This window comes from Rhinopithecus bieti, unplaced genomic scaffold (assembly GCF_001698545.2).
Source record: "Rhinopithecus bieti isolate Rb0 unplaced genomic scaffold, ASM169854v2 scaffold_7884, whole genome shotgun sequence".
Taxonomy (NCBI): Eukaryota; Metazoa; Chordata; class Mammalia; order Primates; family Cercopithecidae; genus Rhinopithecus; species Rhinopithecus bieti.
Genome location: NW_016806331.1, coordinates 2,503,525 through 2,518,401, shown reverse-complemented (window position 1 = coordinate 2,518,401; position 14,877 = coordinate 2,503,525). Strand labels below are relative to the sequence as shown.

General features: G+C 64.1%; 1 protein-coding gene across 1 annotated transcript in view; it reads right to left on the bottom strand.

Annotated features, from left to right (window-relative positions):
- Positions 1 to 408: 408 nt before the first annotated feature.
- The window catches only part of GPC1 (glypican 1), a 32,138-nt gene continuing 17,669 nt past the window's right edge, over positions 409 to 14,877 (bottom strand). The window contains exons 2-9 of the mRNA XM_017875658.1: positions 9,454 to 9,612; positions 6,083 to 6,476; positions 5,184 to 5,239; positions 3,744 to 3,874; positions 3,515 to 3,634; positions 3,280 to 3,413; positions 2,827 to 3,002; positions 409 to 2,423 (exon numbers count right to left, since the gene is read on the bottom strand). Of these exons, the coding sequence (XP_017731147.1) occupies positions 2,191 to 2,423; positions 2,827 to 3,002; positions 3,280 to 3,413; positions 3,515 to 3,634; positions 3,744 to 3,874; positions 5,184 to 5,239; positions 6,083 to 6,476; positions 9,454 to 9,612 (1,403 nt within the window). The 3' untranslated portion in view covers positions 409 to 2,190. The remainder of the gene's footprint in view (positions 2,424 to 2,826; positions 3,003 to 3,279; positions 3,414 to 3,514; positions 3,635 to 3,743; positions 3,875 to 5,183; positions 5,240 to 6,082; positions 6,477 to 9,453; positions 9,613 to 14,877) is intronic.

Below are 14,877 nucleotides of genomic sequence, written 5' to 3'. Positions count from 1 at the left end.
ATCCTTGGTTCCTTCTCTCTGGCCCCTTGGGCATCTCTGAAGCCACCTGGCAGGAACCAGAACCTTCCAGGAGTAGAGGATCTCTGCGCTGTGTGCGCCCAGAGCGGGGCCAAGAGGCAGGAAGAGGTAGATGGGAGGTGGGGCCTGCTGGAGACCATCTGGGTCTCTGTGCCCTGGCCTCTTCCTTCGCCCCTGCACCAAGGAGAGGAGCGGACAGACCTGTCTGCCCAGGGCGAGGTGGAGTGCAGCTGGGCAGTGGGCATGCAGCATTCACCCTGAACCATGGAGACAGAGTGTGGTGCCATGCCCAAGCTCGCAGAGCGGACAGGGCACGTTAAGCACACACCACTCTCTTGCCCGCCCCCCGCGCCCGCCCGCCGCCCCCCCGGCCATGAGACCTCGCCCTGCTGTAGGTCTCCAGCCTTTTATTCATACAAGGACTCGGAAGAACACGTCACCCGCTGACACTGAGTGGTGGGGGGACGTTGTGGAGGAAAGACACAGCAGGCTTGGCCACTGCCCTGACCAGTGACCACTCAGGGCTGCCCCTTCCAGAGATGAGGATAGGATGGGGTCTGAGCGCCACCCCGTGCCATCCGTGTGCAGCAGGAGTGCTGCTGTCCTGGCACCTGGCATCACTATGCCAGAGTCCCCAGCCCACCCTGGTAATGGCAGGGTTATCATGGGGTGGACATGCCTGTGTTGGGGTGCTCCTGAACCCAAAACGTCTAAAGTCAGGTTCCAGAGAACAGAAGCCATGGGGACCTGACCAGCAACCAGGGCCCTCTGTCCACTGTGTGGAACGGCGATGAAAAGCAAAGCAGCACTAAGCGGCCTCCTCAGGGTCAGTTGGTTCAGGACAGCTGCCCCCAGACCCTCCAAGTCCTCCTCCCCTTGCAGGACCCCTTCCCAACACGACACCACCCCTCCCCAGGGCCACCCGGCAGCTGGGGTACAGGAGGAAAGGAGGGCCCGTCGAGGCCTGGGGCAGGGCCCTGATGGCCTCAGTGAGTGACAGGAGGTCGCCAGGGTCCAAGGTGGGCCCTGCGTCTCTCCAAAGCTATCTGGAAGGAGCAAACAGCTCTCTGTGAACAAGGACAGTAAGTGTCAGTAAATGGATGCACGTTTGGAAAAGCCCTTAACTATCCAGGTCCCCGTCCCCTGCAGCTGGCTGGGTCGGGAAGGGACCTAGGCATTCCCGTCTGCAGTGCTGGGTCTCACCAGCCACCAGCACCCCTGTGTGACAGCCAAGGGTCACTCTGAGCCCTGGCCTGTGTCACCCTGAACAGAGAGGCCCTGGTTCCTGATCTGGGTGAGGATGGGAGCAAGCAGGTCCCAGCTGCTCCTCAGCCCTCACGGTCTTCACGTAGCCCTGGACCCCAACAAGGCCTGCCCTGTGAGCCCCGTGTGCAAGGGGGCAGCCCACATCAGCAGAGCCCACGCTGCCTCCCTGGGCCTTGGGCCCAGCTCCCCTTCCTCCAGCAGAAGCGCAGGTGGGTCAGCGGCCCGTCATCCGCACATGGAGGCTCCTCACCACAGGTCTGTGGTAGGGCAGAGTCCTCAGACTCCTCAGCACTGGTGCTTTCTCAGGCCCCACCCTGCAGACGCTGGGGCCCCTCAATGGCGCAGGGAGGTGGGGCCGGGCTCTGCAGCCTGCGCTGAGGGGAGGGTATCATGCATCATCTCAGAGGCTGCACTAGACCCTGGAGGGTGGACACCCAGCAAGCCCTTGTGGAGCTTCTCTGGGGGCTGAGGAGTGGGCCAGGGCTGGCTGGTGGGCTCTGCTGGGAGTCCCAGCAGAAGGAGGCGGGGAGGAAGGCACAGGCTCGCTGTGGGCTCCAGCGGGTTGCTTTGAGGCCTCCTCTGCAGGCCTCAAGGGGCTGCTTCTGCAGCGGTGCAGGGAGCTGGGGGAGGGCTGGGCATCCGGAGGTGCCCCTGAGGTCCCTGAAATACATGGCTTGTGGGGACACTGGCTCCCAGCTGACCTGAGGACCTCATACAAAATTAAAAGGCAGAGAGGCAGGCAAGGCCAGGCCTGGGGCCGGGGCCTCTGCACCCGCCCCTGCTCAGAGCCGCTGGCCCTCCCTGTCCCACCCCAGGCCTCTCCAGGCTGAGGTGAATTAAATATCGTCTGTTTTGTATTTTTGGCAAAGTCAGTCCTTGGCCTCTGTTCCTGGGGCCTTGGGGCAGTTACCGCCACCGGGGCCTGGCTACTGTAAGGGCCAGGGAGAGGAGGAGGGGCAGGAGGAAGGTGGGGGGCTGGGGGCAGCTGGCAGCCGAGGTCTTCTGCCCTTCCTGCTCTGAGAGGCCTGGGAGAGCATGGGTCAAGGGTGTCCGGGAGCTGGAGCTCTTCCTGCTGGCCCCCCGGCCACAGCGATCATCTGGACAGCCATCACCGCTGCCCGAGCCGCTGCCGTCGTCACCTGGGAAGGAGAGAAGGCTCCGGCAGGCTGGTCCCCACAGGAGACCCCAGGGCAGCATCACCCTGTGAGGACCCCTCATGCCAGGTGACCCCGACATCCTTTCGGTGTGGAATCCCAGGACCGGCAGCACCCCATCCCCGCTGACCCTGAGGCTGGGAGACTCTCACTCCCTGGGGCTGCCTCCCTTGGTCCCTGGAGCCAAAGCTGACAGACATCCTGGCCAGGCCTCCAGGCGCCGCAGAGGTGCAGGGCTCGGTGACCGTGCCCGGGCAGCGTCCTGAGTCACTGTGGTGATGCTGAAGCAGAGGACCCCTCGGGTGGGGGAACCTGGAGGGCAGTCACACCCCTGTGGCACCCCCGCCATCCCTGGCCCCTTGCCCGCCCGGTCAGGCCCTGCTCTCACTGGCGTCCTGGAAGTCCACGTCATTGCCATTGTAGGCGCTGCGCAGCCGGTTGGTCATGATCTTCAGCTGCATGATCTGTTGCCGGATGGTCATGTCCGGCTTGGTGATGTCCACCTCCACCTCGGGGTTGTTGATCTGGTTGGCCAAGCCGTCACCCATGACCTCGGGGAGGTACCTGGAGGAAAGGCAGGCAGAGCCCAGGTCACTGCTCCAGCCCCTGCAAAGGGCCATCACCTGAGCAGGACACCCTCCTGTCCTCCAAGCCTGAGACCCTGGGCCTGAGATGCCCAGCAAGCCTCCAGGGACCGAGCAGAGCCCATGCAGGCCACAGAGAAGTGGGGCTCGAGCCCTCCAGCAAGGGACATGGCCCTGTGCCTACTGCACCCGGCCCAGGCACAGCCCAATGGAGACAGCATGGGAGGGAGGGCTGTGCCAGCCAGGCGGGCACCTACCGGCCTCTGGCCATCCCGTTCCAGCAGCGGTCATCACTGGCAGTGCTCAGGGCCATCTTCTCACTGCACAGTGTCCCTGGGAGGCTGATCCAGAAGTCCTGGACGTCACGGAGCTGAGCCTTGGCTTCGGAGACCTGCCGGGCAGCAGTCAGGCCACTGGGTTGCCAGAGCCAGCCCGCCCCCGCCTGTCTGCCTCCCTCATGCCTGGTCCGGTGGACCGGCAGGGGCCACTCACCAGCTTCTCCAGCGTGCCTGAGGGTGGCCTCTCCCGTGGGGCCAGCTTGCCCCGGCGCCGCTTCTCCTCAGGCCCAGAACCCTGGGGGTTGACCTTGGGGTTCCCGCAGCCCTGGATGACCTGGGGAGACACCACAGGGTCCTTGGGGGGCAGCGGGGTCCCCCAAGCCCAATGGAGCCACATCCAGGACCCCCACCCCACTGTGCTCATCATGCCCTCCCGCCCGCACCTTGGCCGTGAGCGTATCCCTGTTGTCCTGGAGAGCGTTGATGGCCTCCGCCAGCCACGTATGCACGCTGCCGATGACGCTCTCCACACCCGACGTGCCCCAGAACTTGTCGGTGATGAGCACCATGGAGTCTAGCACAGGTGTTAACACACGCGCACGCAGGCGTCACCACGTGTGCATGTTAATGCAGTCTCGACAGCACAGGTCGGCGTGGGAGATCCCGCGCACGCACTCGGGTTGGCCCATGTGATGTCTGCAGGCCACGTGCACTCTGCTGCACTCAGCCTGGCCCACATGTGGGCACATGCGGCCACGGCACGGGTGGACCGGCAGCACACGGAGAGGCCACTGCTGGCCAGGCCTCCGCTGGCCTGCCGTGTCTGCATGGATGTCCACGCTGGCTCATGCCAGGTGTTGACGTATACATAATGCTAGACTCGCCCGCTCGGTCGCAGCTTGTTGTGCACACGAGCCGGCATGTGATGCTGGTGTGCTATGCATGCTGGCTCCACCTCATGCCCCTCCATGTAGCAACGCTTAGTTTCCATGTGTTGTTTGGCATGCAATGGTGAGCACATATACAGCAAGTAAAGCTCATGGGCATTTTGTCCCAGCTCGCCAATGCCCACAATTAGCAGCACACCGTGTTGGCCTCCGCATGTCAGCACATTGCTGAGGCACGTGTGTTGCATTAGATGGCATGGCTGTCGCCACCTCACGTAAGGCATTGTAAGTTAGTGGATCTGGATAAGCATGTACATACTAGCACACAGTGTTGGCGATGGATGCGTGTCAAAAAAAAAGACCAACGGCCACCCCCGGGCCCCCGCCCAGCTCATGTCATCACATGCACACAGGAAGGCACACGACCATACTGGTGGGCAGCCGGGCCTGCTGTGTGTCAAGTGATGCACCGGCCAGCTCGCATGTTAGGCCCCTGCCATTGTGACAGTGCATATATGTTGTTAGCTTAAGCAAGTGCTGGCCCTCCATGAGTCACACGTCTTCGGGCAAGTACATGCCAGCACCTCGAGGTGCCATGTGACAGTGGCATAATATGTGTTAGGCTTAAGCAAGTGCGTGGCCCTCCCATGAGTCACACGTCTTGGCCAAAGTATGGCACACTGAGGTGCCCATGTGACAGTGCATATATGTGTTAGCTTAAGCAAGGTGCTGGCCTCACATGATCACAGCTCTTGGCAAGTATGCACACTGGAGGTGCTTGCTCAGATGGGGGAAGAGACAAGAAAGCGACGACGCCCAGCAGGGCTCGCCTCCGCCTGGCAAGGCGGGCCCCCAAGTCACACACCGGCTGGTCAGGGCATCCAGGTGATCAAGTCCCCTGGGTCCAGCCCTTGGAGCTAGGGCCCACCCCGCCCCAGGCCCCCGCCACCACCACTCCCAAGACAGTTCCAGGCCGTCTGGCAGGTGGGGGCTCACCCAGGAGGTTCCTCCCACTCAGCATCCAGGTCAGCCTGTGTTGGCGAGGCAGCCCCCTTGAGGGGCACATTTCGGGCAGTAGTCAGGGCAGGGCCCCTGGCGGCCGGGGACCCGCAGACAGGTGAGCACAGTAGACCCAGCTTCATGACAGGCCCTCGAGCCATCATCGCGGCCAGGGGACCTGGGGGGAGCAAGGGCAGCCTGACCAGCCACCGAGGCCCTGCGCCGTGCCCAGCCCCCGCGCAGCCTCTAATGGAGCCTCAGGGTGGGGGGCTGCGGGGGGAAGTGCCAGGGGAGGCCGCCTGTGCTCTGCCCCAACTCGCAGTGGCGGCTGAACCTGAACTCGCAGGGCCTGCCAGCCGCTGACAGCCCTCATTCTGATGATCTCCGAGAGTACATTGGGGAGGCCACGAATATCCTCACCCACTATGCTGGCTGAGGATACCCAAGGCATCCCAGCCTATCCTGGTCTGACATGTGCCCCCAGTGGACCCAGGCATTAGCCACTGGCCTGGCGAGGGCTCCCGGAGCCCCACCCTGCCCGGTCCCCATGCATGTTGTTCCTGTCTCCTGTGCCTCTTCACTGCCACAGCCTGGCTCGCATCCCCCAGCCCAGCCCCTGCCCTTCCCATCCTGGCCCCATGATGGGTCTGGGGAGGGGTGGGCCAGCCCAGAGCCACCTGCCCACAGCAAGGGCTCACCATCTGTGGGTGGGCACCATTAGCAGGTGCCCGTGGGTAGCAGCCAATGGCAGGAGGGAGCTGAGGGCCGCGGGCAGAGGTCAGAGGCTGGCCAGAGGTTCAGGGACACAGGGTTAAGTAGGGGTGGGAAGAGGCAGTCCCTTGGGCAGAAGCGTGGTCTGGAGGGCCTTCTGAGAGCCCCTGCGTGGCATGCAGCACCCTGAGCCAGCCTTCTCGACCACGTCACTGGCCACACCCAGGCCTTGCACGAAGGAGCGAGCAGCCACGAAGGCGCGGGTGGCCCGCAGGCCAGGCTCTCTTGGGGCCTCGCCAAAGGGCCGCAGCGCCTCGGCCTGCTTGCCCAGGCAGTCCAGGTAGTCATCAGGCAGCAGCAGCTGGGGGTGCAGCTGCTTGAAGAGGCGCTCGAGCAGGCGGGCCCAGAACTCGGCCAGTGTCTCCTCCAGGTGCAGGTTGGCACCGCGGTAGTACAGGCGCAGCTCTGCGTACAGGTCCCGGAAGGCCCTGGTGTTCTGTGTGTACAGCTCTCCGAAGGCGCCCGGGAAGGTGCCCTGCAGCGTCCGCTCCGAGTCATTCAGCAGGTGCTGGAAGTGGTCTGCACACAGGAAGGGGGCGTGATCGGCACAATGTTTCCCCCCCGACAGCTGGACCAGAGCAGGAGACTCAGCTCGGGAGACCCGCGGCTCTGAGGATACACTCTGAGGTCCTCGGAGTCGGACGCCACACTGCAGCGGCTGTGGGCCCGGTGAGCATCCACAGGGCTCCCCGAGACCTCACCCCCTGGCCTGGGGAGCAGAGACCCAGGTGGCAGGGGTGCTCTCGGATCTCAGGACCTCTGACTGGGGCTCCGTGGCTGTTTCTGAGCTGAGCCCAGAGCAGGAACAGATGCTCTGTGACTGAGAACACCCAGGGAGGGGCTGCTGGTGGAGATGGGGCCTCATTGGGGTAAGAGGGGCCGGACCGGTCTGTGGTCCCCTGCCAGCCGCTTCTTCTCTCCACCGGTCCCCATCTGTGCTCCCTGTGGCCCCAGCCGTCTGCCCTGTGAATCTCCAGGGCCTCTGCCCTTCCCGCCGCCCTGTCTCTGCGGCTCTCCTGGGCTTCCTGTCTTTTCTCAGCTTCCGCGATCCAGAATCCTCAGCTCTGAGCACCCCAGGCCCGAGGGCTCCGGGGAGCCTCCCACAGCCCAGAACCCCAGACGTCTTCCCTGCTGGGTGGGGGACGGGGAGCCACAGGCTCACCCTCAGACCTCCACATGGGCTGCAGGAGCTTTGGGGAAAAGCCCCATACCCTGTGCCTAGATGGGACCCTGGACTTCCCCATCCCATTTGGAAGTGAGACTTCCGGGTCTGTAACTGCTCAGAGCATCCCTAAGTCTTGCCCATCCCTAGGTACCAGGGGCTCGATGGCCCACCATGGGGTGCTCCAGGGACGCAGGGCAGAGGCTGTCCTCTGAAGCATGGTGACTGTCAGGCTTGGAGACCTCTGGACCAGCCCCTACACTGACCCGTGGCAAGGCCTGGGACTACAGGGCTGCCGTGGCTACAGAGAGCTCCCAGGCCGCTATGGGGAGGGTAGATGGGCCACGCAGCTGTCCAGTGTCCACCTCAGGTCCTGGCGCCTGGAACGCCCTGGCCGCTCTCAGAAGGGGGTAGCTTGCAGTTCATGCATTAGCCCAGACACACCTGGAGGGCCATGGGCCAAACCCAGGTGCAGTCCTCAGCTCTCCCTCCTGCCAGGCCCCATTCAGTTGCCCCTGAAGGCTGGTGAGGGGGCGGGCATGGGGCTCCCAATCCCTGAACACAGCAACCAGAGGCCCAGTCAGGCTCCCCTCCTACTGCCTCCCACTGGCTCCCACCAGCACTGCAGACAAAGAGGGAGGGGCCCTTGGCTGCCTCGGAGGCTGGGAGGGGCCAGCAGCTGCTGTGGGCGGGGGTGGGAGGGGAGGACATGGGAGGTGGGGGTTGAACAAGACTCCCCGAGGTAGGGGCACAGGTGGGCCTTGGGCACACAGTGGGTCATTTTCAACACAAATGTCCCCAAAGGGTGTTTGTGTTTTCATGTCAGAAGATAGGAGAGTCGAACAGGAAGGCTGGAGGCTTCCAGAGGGCAGCAGATGGAGGGCAGAGGCAGAGCACCGACACGGGACGGGCCCCAGAGCAGGGCAGCGACACCGACCCCCTCAGAGCCAGGAGGAGGCAGGCAGGCAGGACGTCCCCAGGCCAGGAAGACGGTGTGATGGGCAAGGGTCTTAGCAGGAGAGAGGAAGGACCAGGGCTGGGCGGCACGCCGGGGTGGAAGCCAGGGCTCAGCGACACTGGGGAGAAACTGAGGCCCAGGACAGAGTGGAGGAGGTGAGCAGGGTCCCTACACACGGGACAGACCCAAGCGGCTCAGGAAGGCTCCTGACTTGGGGTGCAGGGGTTCATTCCCTAGGTCCAGCTGGGCAGGAGGAAGGAGAGTCCCGGAGGGGCCACGAGCATCCCATGGGCCCCACACCAGGGGGAGGGCTGAGCTCTGAGCGTCAATGTCCAAGTCACAGAGAAGGAGCTTCTGACCCACCGTGACCCAGGTATACGCCAATAGCTGAGGTCCCGCAGCCCTGTGGAAATGGCCTTGGGGGCTCCTGGGGACAGACTGACTCTCCAGGGAGCCTGGGAGGCCACAAGCAGGTGTCCAGGAGCCAGAGAAGCAGGAATGCTGAGACACACCCCAGGGCCCCAGCAGCAGCTGCCGTCCCTCATGGCCACATGGAGCCGTGCGGCCTCAGCGCTCCCTCCCTCTCGTTTGCTCAGGCTCACTGTCCTGGCGCCCCAGCTCCGCGGGGACACAGGGGCAGTACCTCAGCCCAAGCTGCCTCCCTCCACCAAGTCCTTGTGTTTCTGATCAGAGGTCACTTCATGGGGGTCCTCCTGACCCCACACTGTCCTCCTGGAGGTGCCTGCTGCTCTCTGCCCAGACACAAGGTGAGGCCCAGACTGGGCTGAGGAGTATGTGGCTCTGACACAGCAGCTGGCGAGGCCTCCAGGCCTGCAGGGGTCACTCCCCGGGGCCCCAAACTCCTGCCCCGATACAAAGGGCTGAGTGGCGGCCACCCCTGGGCAGACCCTGCACTCTGCAGTCCTGTCCCCAGCCCCAGTCTCAGCCCTTGCACTGAGCTCCCTGGCTCCAGGCCACCTGGTCCCCAGGGGTGGCGGCCTGGGGCACGTGAGGAGTTGCAGGGAGGATCTGGCCGAGGCCTGTCTCTCTGCAGGTGCTCGGGAGAATCTGCTGGTGACAGGAGCCTCTGAGGGACTGATGGGACAGGCCCTCTGTCCCCAAACGTGCACTGGGAATGGGCTGTGCACACCCCCAGGTGGGTGTCAAACCCTGCAGATCCCTGCCTGAGGGTAGCCCCCAAATCCCAGCTGGGGCTTCAACCCAGCGCCCTAGCCCCAAAGCACTAACTCCCCCACCTCCTCCTGCCAATGCCCCACGCTCCGCATTGACACACCAGGCAAGGCCCAGTGTGCCACCCCCCTCAACCCGATGCACCAGCACTCTGCGGGCCCCGAGCACCCCTGGGAGGCACTCACCATCGAAGCTGCGCAGCTGGGTGGCGAGCATGGCCTGCAGGACGCGGCTGCTGTCCCGGAGCGCGGTCTCCAGCTCGGCACGGCTGCGGTTGGCCAGGTTCTCCTCCATCTCGCTGGTGCAGCAGGTGTAGCCTTGGGGGCAGATCCGCAGATGCTCACCTGTGGGGAAAGACCAGCGTGAGGGAGAGGGGCTGGGACAGCACCGGCAGCCAGGAGGACACCCTCAGGCTTTTCTGGGCAGAAGGATGGCAGACCCAGGGTGAAGCACAGCTCAGAGGTGGGCCAGCCTGGGGGATGCCCTGGGTGAAGGCAGAAATGGTGGGAGCCTGGAGGGAGGAAAAGGCCTGGCTTGAGTCCTACAGCTTCCCATACATGATACAAAAGCAGAGCTTCCTCTACAAGAGAGAGGGCCCCTTGGGCAAGTCCTGTCCCCCAGCCTGCTGTCCCAGCAGCCACAAGCAAAGAACTGGCCTCAGGTTCCTGTGTGCAAGTCGGGAGGCCCGACAGTCTACCAGGCCCGTCTACCTGACTACCAGGCCCGACAGTCACCCCTTACCTGGGCCCATGGCTGAGGATGGGGAGGGAGGAAGGAGTTCAATTCCCCTCTCTTCCCACACCAGCCCTGGGAGGCCCCAAACTCCCACTGCAAGGACAGCAGATCCCACCAACGGTGGGCCGGCCAGAGGCAGTGGCCCTGCAGGACCCCATACACAAGTCTGGTGTGGGGACAGGTATGCCCCGGTGCCAGTGGCAGATCCCATGAAGGCGTCATCGGACCATGCCCCAAGCCCTGCAGGGCGCACCCCGTGCCTCCTGGTGTCCTCGTGGGGTCCTCTCCTTTGCAGCTGGCCCTGAGCTGCTCTGCTCCAGTGTCCCGGGCAGTGACAGTGGCGGTGCCATCAGACAGCCTCACCTCCTTGTGGGGAGTGGGGACAGGCTGTGAGTCAGCCCTCAGCCCTGCTGCGCACACCTCGGTGCCCACCTGGAATATGTGTGTGGTGTCAGGAAAAACTGCGTATTTAAAAGCGTGTGCATCACACTGTGATGAAGGCTGCCGAAATCCCCATTTTATTAACCAGGAAACCGGGGCTTACAGAGATGAAGTCCCTTGTCCCAGCTATACAGTGAGGGAGCAAGTGGCTCTGGCTGCCTGAGCTCAGGACTCCACTGTTCCTTCTGGGCCTCATTCCCTGCCTCTAAGGCCCTCCTGGTGCAGGCCTATGTCAGGTACAGGGGAGAGGTGGAGGCAGGAGCCTGGCTTGGTCAAGGAGGGGTTGTCAGCAGGAATTCCAGAAACTTTCCTCAGGTCTGCTGCCTCAGGGGTCAGGGCTGAGGCCTTCGAGCCTGTCTCAACCCGTCCTGGGACCCTGGGCCAGGGGGGCTGGAATGTGGCAGGTCCTGCATTCTTTTACCTCCCGCCTGGGGGTCAGCGGGAAGTGAAGGCCAGGCCAGGGAGGAGAGGCAGGAGAGGGAGCTGGGACCAAGGGCAGGGTCAGCCTGGGCAGAGGCACCTGGCCCAAGGCTGTCCTGGGGGAGCTGGCAGCACAGTGGGAAGGGGTGCAGCCCTGCCTGGAGGTGGGAGCAGGGACCTGCAGCCCCAGTGCAGGCAGGGCCTGAAGCAGCCCAGCCAGTGCCCTACCCACTTACTGCAAGAGGAGTCACCCCTCAGGCCTGGGGTCCAGGGAACCCTTCCCCACTAGAGGCCATCTGGGTTGGGGACCCAGGGTTAGGTAACTACCCGGAGGTCGAATGCCTGGGTCAGATTGAGTCTGCCAATCTTCCACACCCTCTAAGCACGTGACAGCAAGGAGACGGGCCGTCAGAGGGGCCTGGGAGAGCCACAGAGGGCCAAGGCACAAGGAAGGGCCCTCCCCCAAACACAGCCCCGGCTTTCTGAGGTCGGGTTCTTATCCTGGAGCGCTCCCTCCTCGCCCTCTTTTCCTGCCTGAGTTCTAGAATGTACTGACACAGGGGGCTCAGGCTTGAGCTGGGGCGGGAGGGGGAGGGAGCCCTCAGCAGGGGCTGCAGGTCCAGGGAGCCCCCAGAGCCTAGACTTACGTTCCTATGCGGCAGAGCGGGAATGGCAAGTGCCCCTGTGCTCCCTGCCCCTCCTTACCCCCGGATGTCTGCTGGAGGGGAGTTGGGGGTCTAAGAGAGTCTCAGGCCAGGAGGGCCTTGCGGGAGCCAGCTGGGGAGAGGGCAGAGCCTGGCTCTTAGAGTCCTGCGGCCTAGTAGAGAGGGGGTACCCGTTCCCCACTCCTCACATGGGTGGGAAGGCGCCCTCAGGCAGGAAGACTGGGACACAGGTACACTCGCCAGGGACCATCCTTCACTCTGTAGCCTTTATTCACTGACGGGATTCCGCCCCAGTCCCGCCCCAGTGGGGACAGGATTTAGAGCAGGAACCGCCCTTCTAGGTCCTTTCCTGGGGCCTGCGCCAGGCTGAGCAGACTCAGGAGGCATCTCTCTGAGGGCGTGGGCTGTGATGGGGCCCTGTGCACCCATCCAGGCTGCCCAGACCAGGAGAGCACAGGTCAGCCGGACACATGATGGTGCTGGGCTGGGCAGGGGGAGGGAAACGTGGCTGGGGGAGGGGGTGGCAGGTGCCAGCATAGCTTCCCGGTGACACCCTGGGCTCAGCTGTGACGGGCACCCAGGCCAGGCTGGCTGAGCCACAGGCAACGAGTGGGCTGGTCCAAGACTCGGGACTAGGGCTCAAGCACTCCTAGGGAGTAGGGGTGGGTGGCATCCCTCACTGGCTCCTGTGCCCCTCCCACACGAGGTCCCTGGTAGACCCACTCTCCAGCCCCCACCACGCAGATAGGAGAGGCTGATGAGACACGGAGAGGTGAGGCCCAAAACACCCATAAGACATGGGAGGCTCCCCCTACCTGCAGGTTCTGAGGGTTCCTTGGCACTGCCAGCCACCCCCCACACCCCCTCACAGCTGTGCACCAGCCCCCCGCCTCAGCCTCCCCTGCTGCCCCCCTAGCCCTGCCCGGCCACCTCGCCCAGCCAGCCCGGTGACCTGCGCTGTTCCGGCTGCCCCAGCACAGCCCCCGTCCCTCCCTCCCTCCTCGGACAAACACGGGAGTGAAGACACGGAGCCAGAGCTTGGGCGCCGGCCTGGGAGCCCCGGGCAGGCTGGACCGAGGCGGCCCCCTGAGGCCCGCTGCAGGTTGGACGCAGGGCAGTCAAAGGCAAGAGGCCTCCCGCTGGCTTCCTTCTGCTGAGCTCCAGCCCAGGGCAGGCCGGGGCCCGCAGGTCTCGGTCCTAGACATGAGATGGCAGAGGCGGGCTCTGCAAAGTCCCCCTGCAGGCCAGCAAAGCAAGCCCCCTCCTGGAAGAATGCCAGGGGCTGGTGTCTTTCTGGATGGCGAGCGATGTGCCCAAGTCCAGTTGTCATCTTAAATCTCCCCACCCCCAGGTGCCTCCCCACCACTTCTCTCAGCTCAACACCTGGGGGATACAGAGGCCTCAGGCCAGGAGGAGACAGACCCTCCCCATGTCCCTCTCCCTCTCCTTCCTGGACCTTCCTTCTGATACCTCCTTCTTGGCCTTTTCCCCCCTCCAACCCAGAGGGAGGTATTTTCCAACCTAGGGGGTGAGTTCCGGCAGCCCCTCCCTGCCCCCCCCCCAGCCAGAAAGGCATCGGGGCCCTTCCGGCCCAGCCCTCCCTCTGGCCCTGGGGCTGCTCGGGTCAAGGTCGCCAGGCCTGCTCCCCACTGGGCCAGGGCCTGGGCCCTCTCTTCCCTGATCCCTGGGCTGAAGTTGCTATAGCTGACCCATCCTTACACAGCACTCCCCTCCCTCAGTCACTGGGACACTTCCCTCCCCAGGTGCTCTGAGGATGTTTCTGGGGGGAGGGGATTATTTGTTTCATGGCAGATTCATCCCCCACCTCAAACCCAGAGCCTCCAATTCCCAGGCTCCTGCTCCTCAGGTTAAAGCACAGAGATCTTGCTCCCTGGTCCTTAGGCAGCTGCTGTCTGGTTCCATCTTCCCCCTCCAGATCCCGACGGCTCCAGACCACCCCACTCTGCTGCTCCTCACTAAGCCCCCACCAGCCTTAGCTTTAGAAACCTTTTAGGTCACGCATTCCTGTCCCCTGCTGACATGTCCCCACCTAGCAGTCTCCCCTTGGTCATCAGCACCATCACCCCAAAGCTTTAGGCAAGACTCCCATCTGGACAGTGGCCACCATCCCTGATGATGGACCCAGACCTCATTTGTCCAGACCCAGCCCGGCAGCTGCCCATGACCAGTGGCTCTGGAGCCCTCCCAAGGAGAATGCAGAGAGATGATGGCGCCACGCCACGCCACGCCCATCCCTCCAGAAGCTTCCACAGCACACACAGGAGATGCGGGCTGTAAAGCCGCCTTTATCCACCTTTACAGCCTTGTTCTAGACACTCAGCGTCAACAGACTCGAATGCCTAAGTTACTGGAATTTGGTGTGGATAGTCAGCCTGCATTGCCTGCCACGGTGCTGGAGCAGGGCTGTGTGCAGAGCTCCAAGCACCGCAGCCTCCCAACACACAAGGGAAGAGCCTAGGCCTCCTGGCTCCTGACCTCTACTCAGCTCTGCACCCTGCAGCGGGGCCTTCCTGGCTGGCCAATGGCTGGGAAGGCTTTCCCCAAGCCTGAACCCTCTTCTCGAAGCCTGTCCCAGCTCCTGCCCCATCTGCTCTCGGACCCTATCCAGCTCCGGTAGCTGTGGCATCCTCCTGGCATGTCCAGCAGCCTCCTGTGGTGAGGGTACACTGGACAAACATCCCAGGAGGTTTCCTGGGGACCACCCACCGCCCAGGCTGCAGGGAATCTTTCCCTCACTTTTGCCCCATCCCCTAAGAAGCCTGCGCCCCTGACCAGTCGCTGTTCACCTGGGCTCCTGACATCTGAGCCGGAGGCAGCCTTGGCCCCACCTGCGAGGTGGACCAGCCACGGCATCTCAGCTCCCTGTCAACAGCATCCACAGACCCCAGCCTCACCCATCGTGCTTCCCACCCCTCCCCACACCCCTGCCGCCTGCCCGAAGCCCCTGCCACCATTTCACCCAAATGACAGCGTTGCCAAGGAGCCCCTCCGCAGCCGCAGAACCTCCGCCACGCACTGCGACCCGAAACCGAGGGGCGTCGCAGGGACACCTCTGCCCCGGGTGGGAGGGTCCGCGCCCCAGGCCGGCTAAGGCTTCTGCCACCCGCGGCTGCTTGCGAGGGCGACAGGCGTGAGACCGGCCCCAGCGGCGGAACAAAGGCTCGGCGGCACCGGCGGCCGGGTCGCCGTCCTGGGGATCCCGGGAGCCCCGATGCCAGTCGCCAGTCGCCGCGGCCAGGGACGCGGACGGCAAACCGCGCAGCCGGAGCGGGCGGCAGGGGTCTGGACACGCGGCAGCGCTCGCGGCGCGGCGAGGAGGGGGCGCTG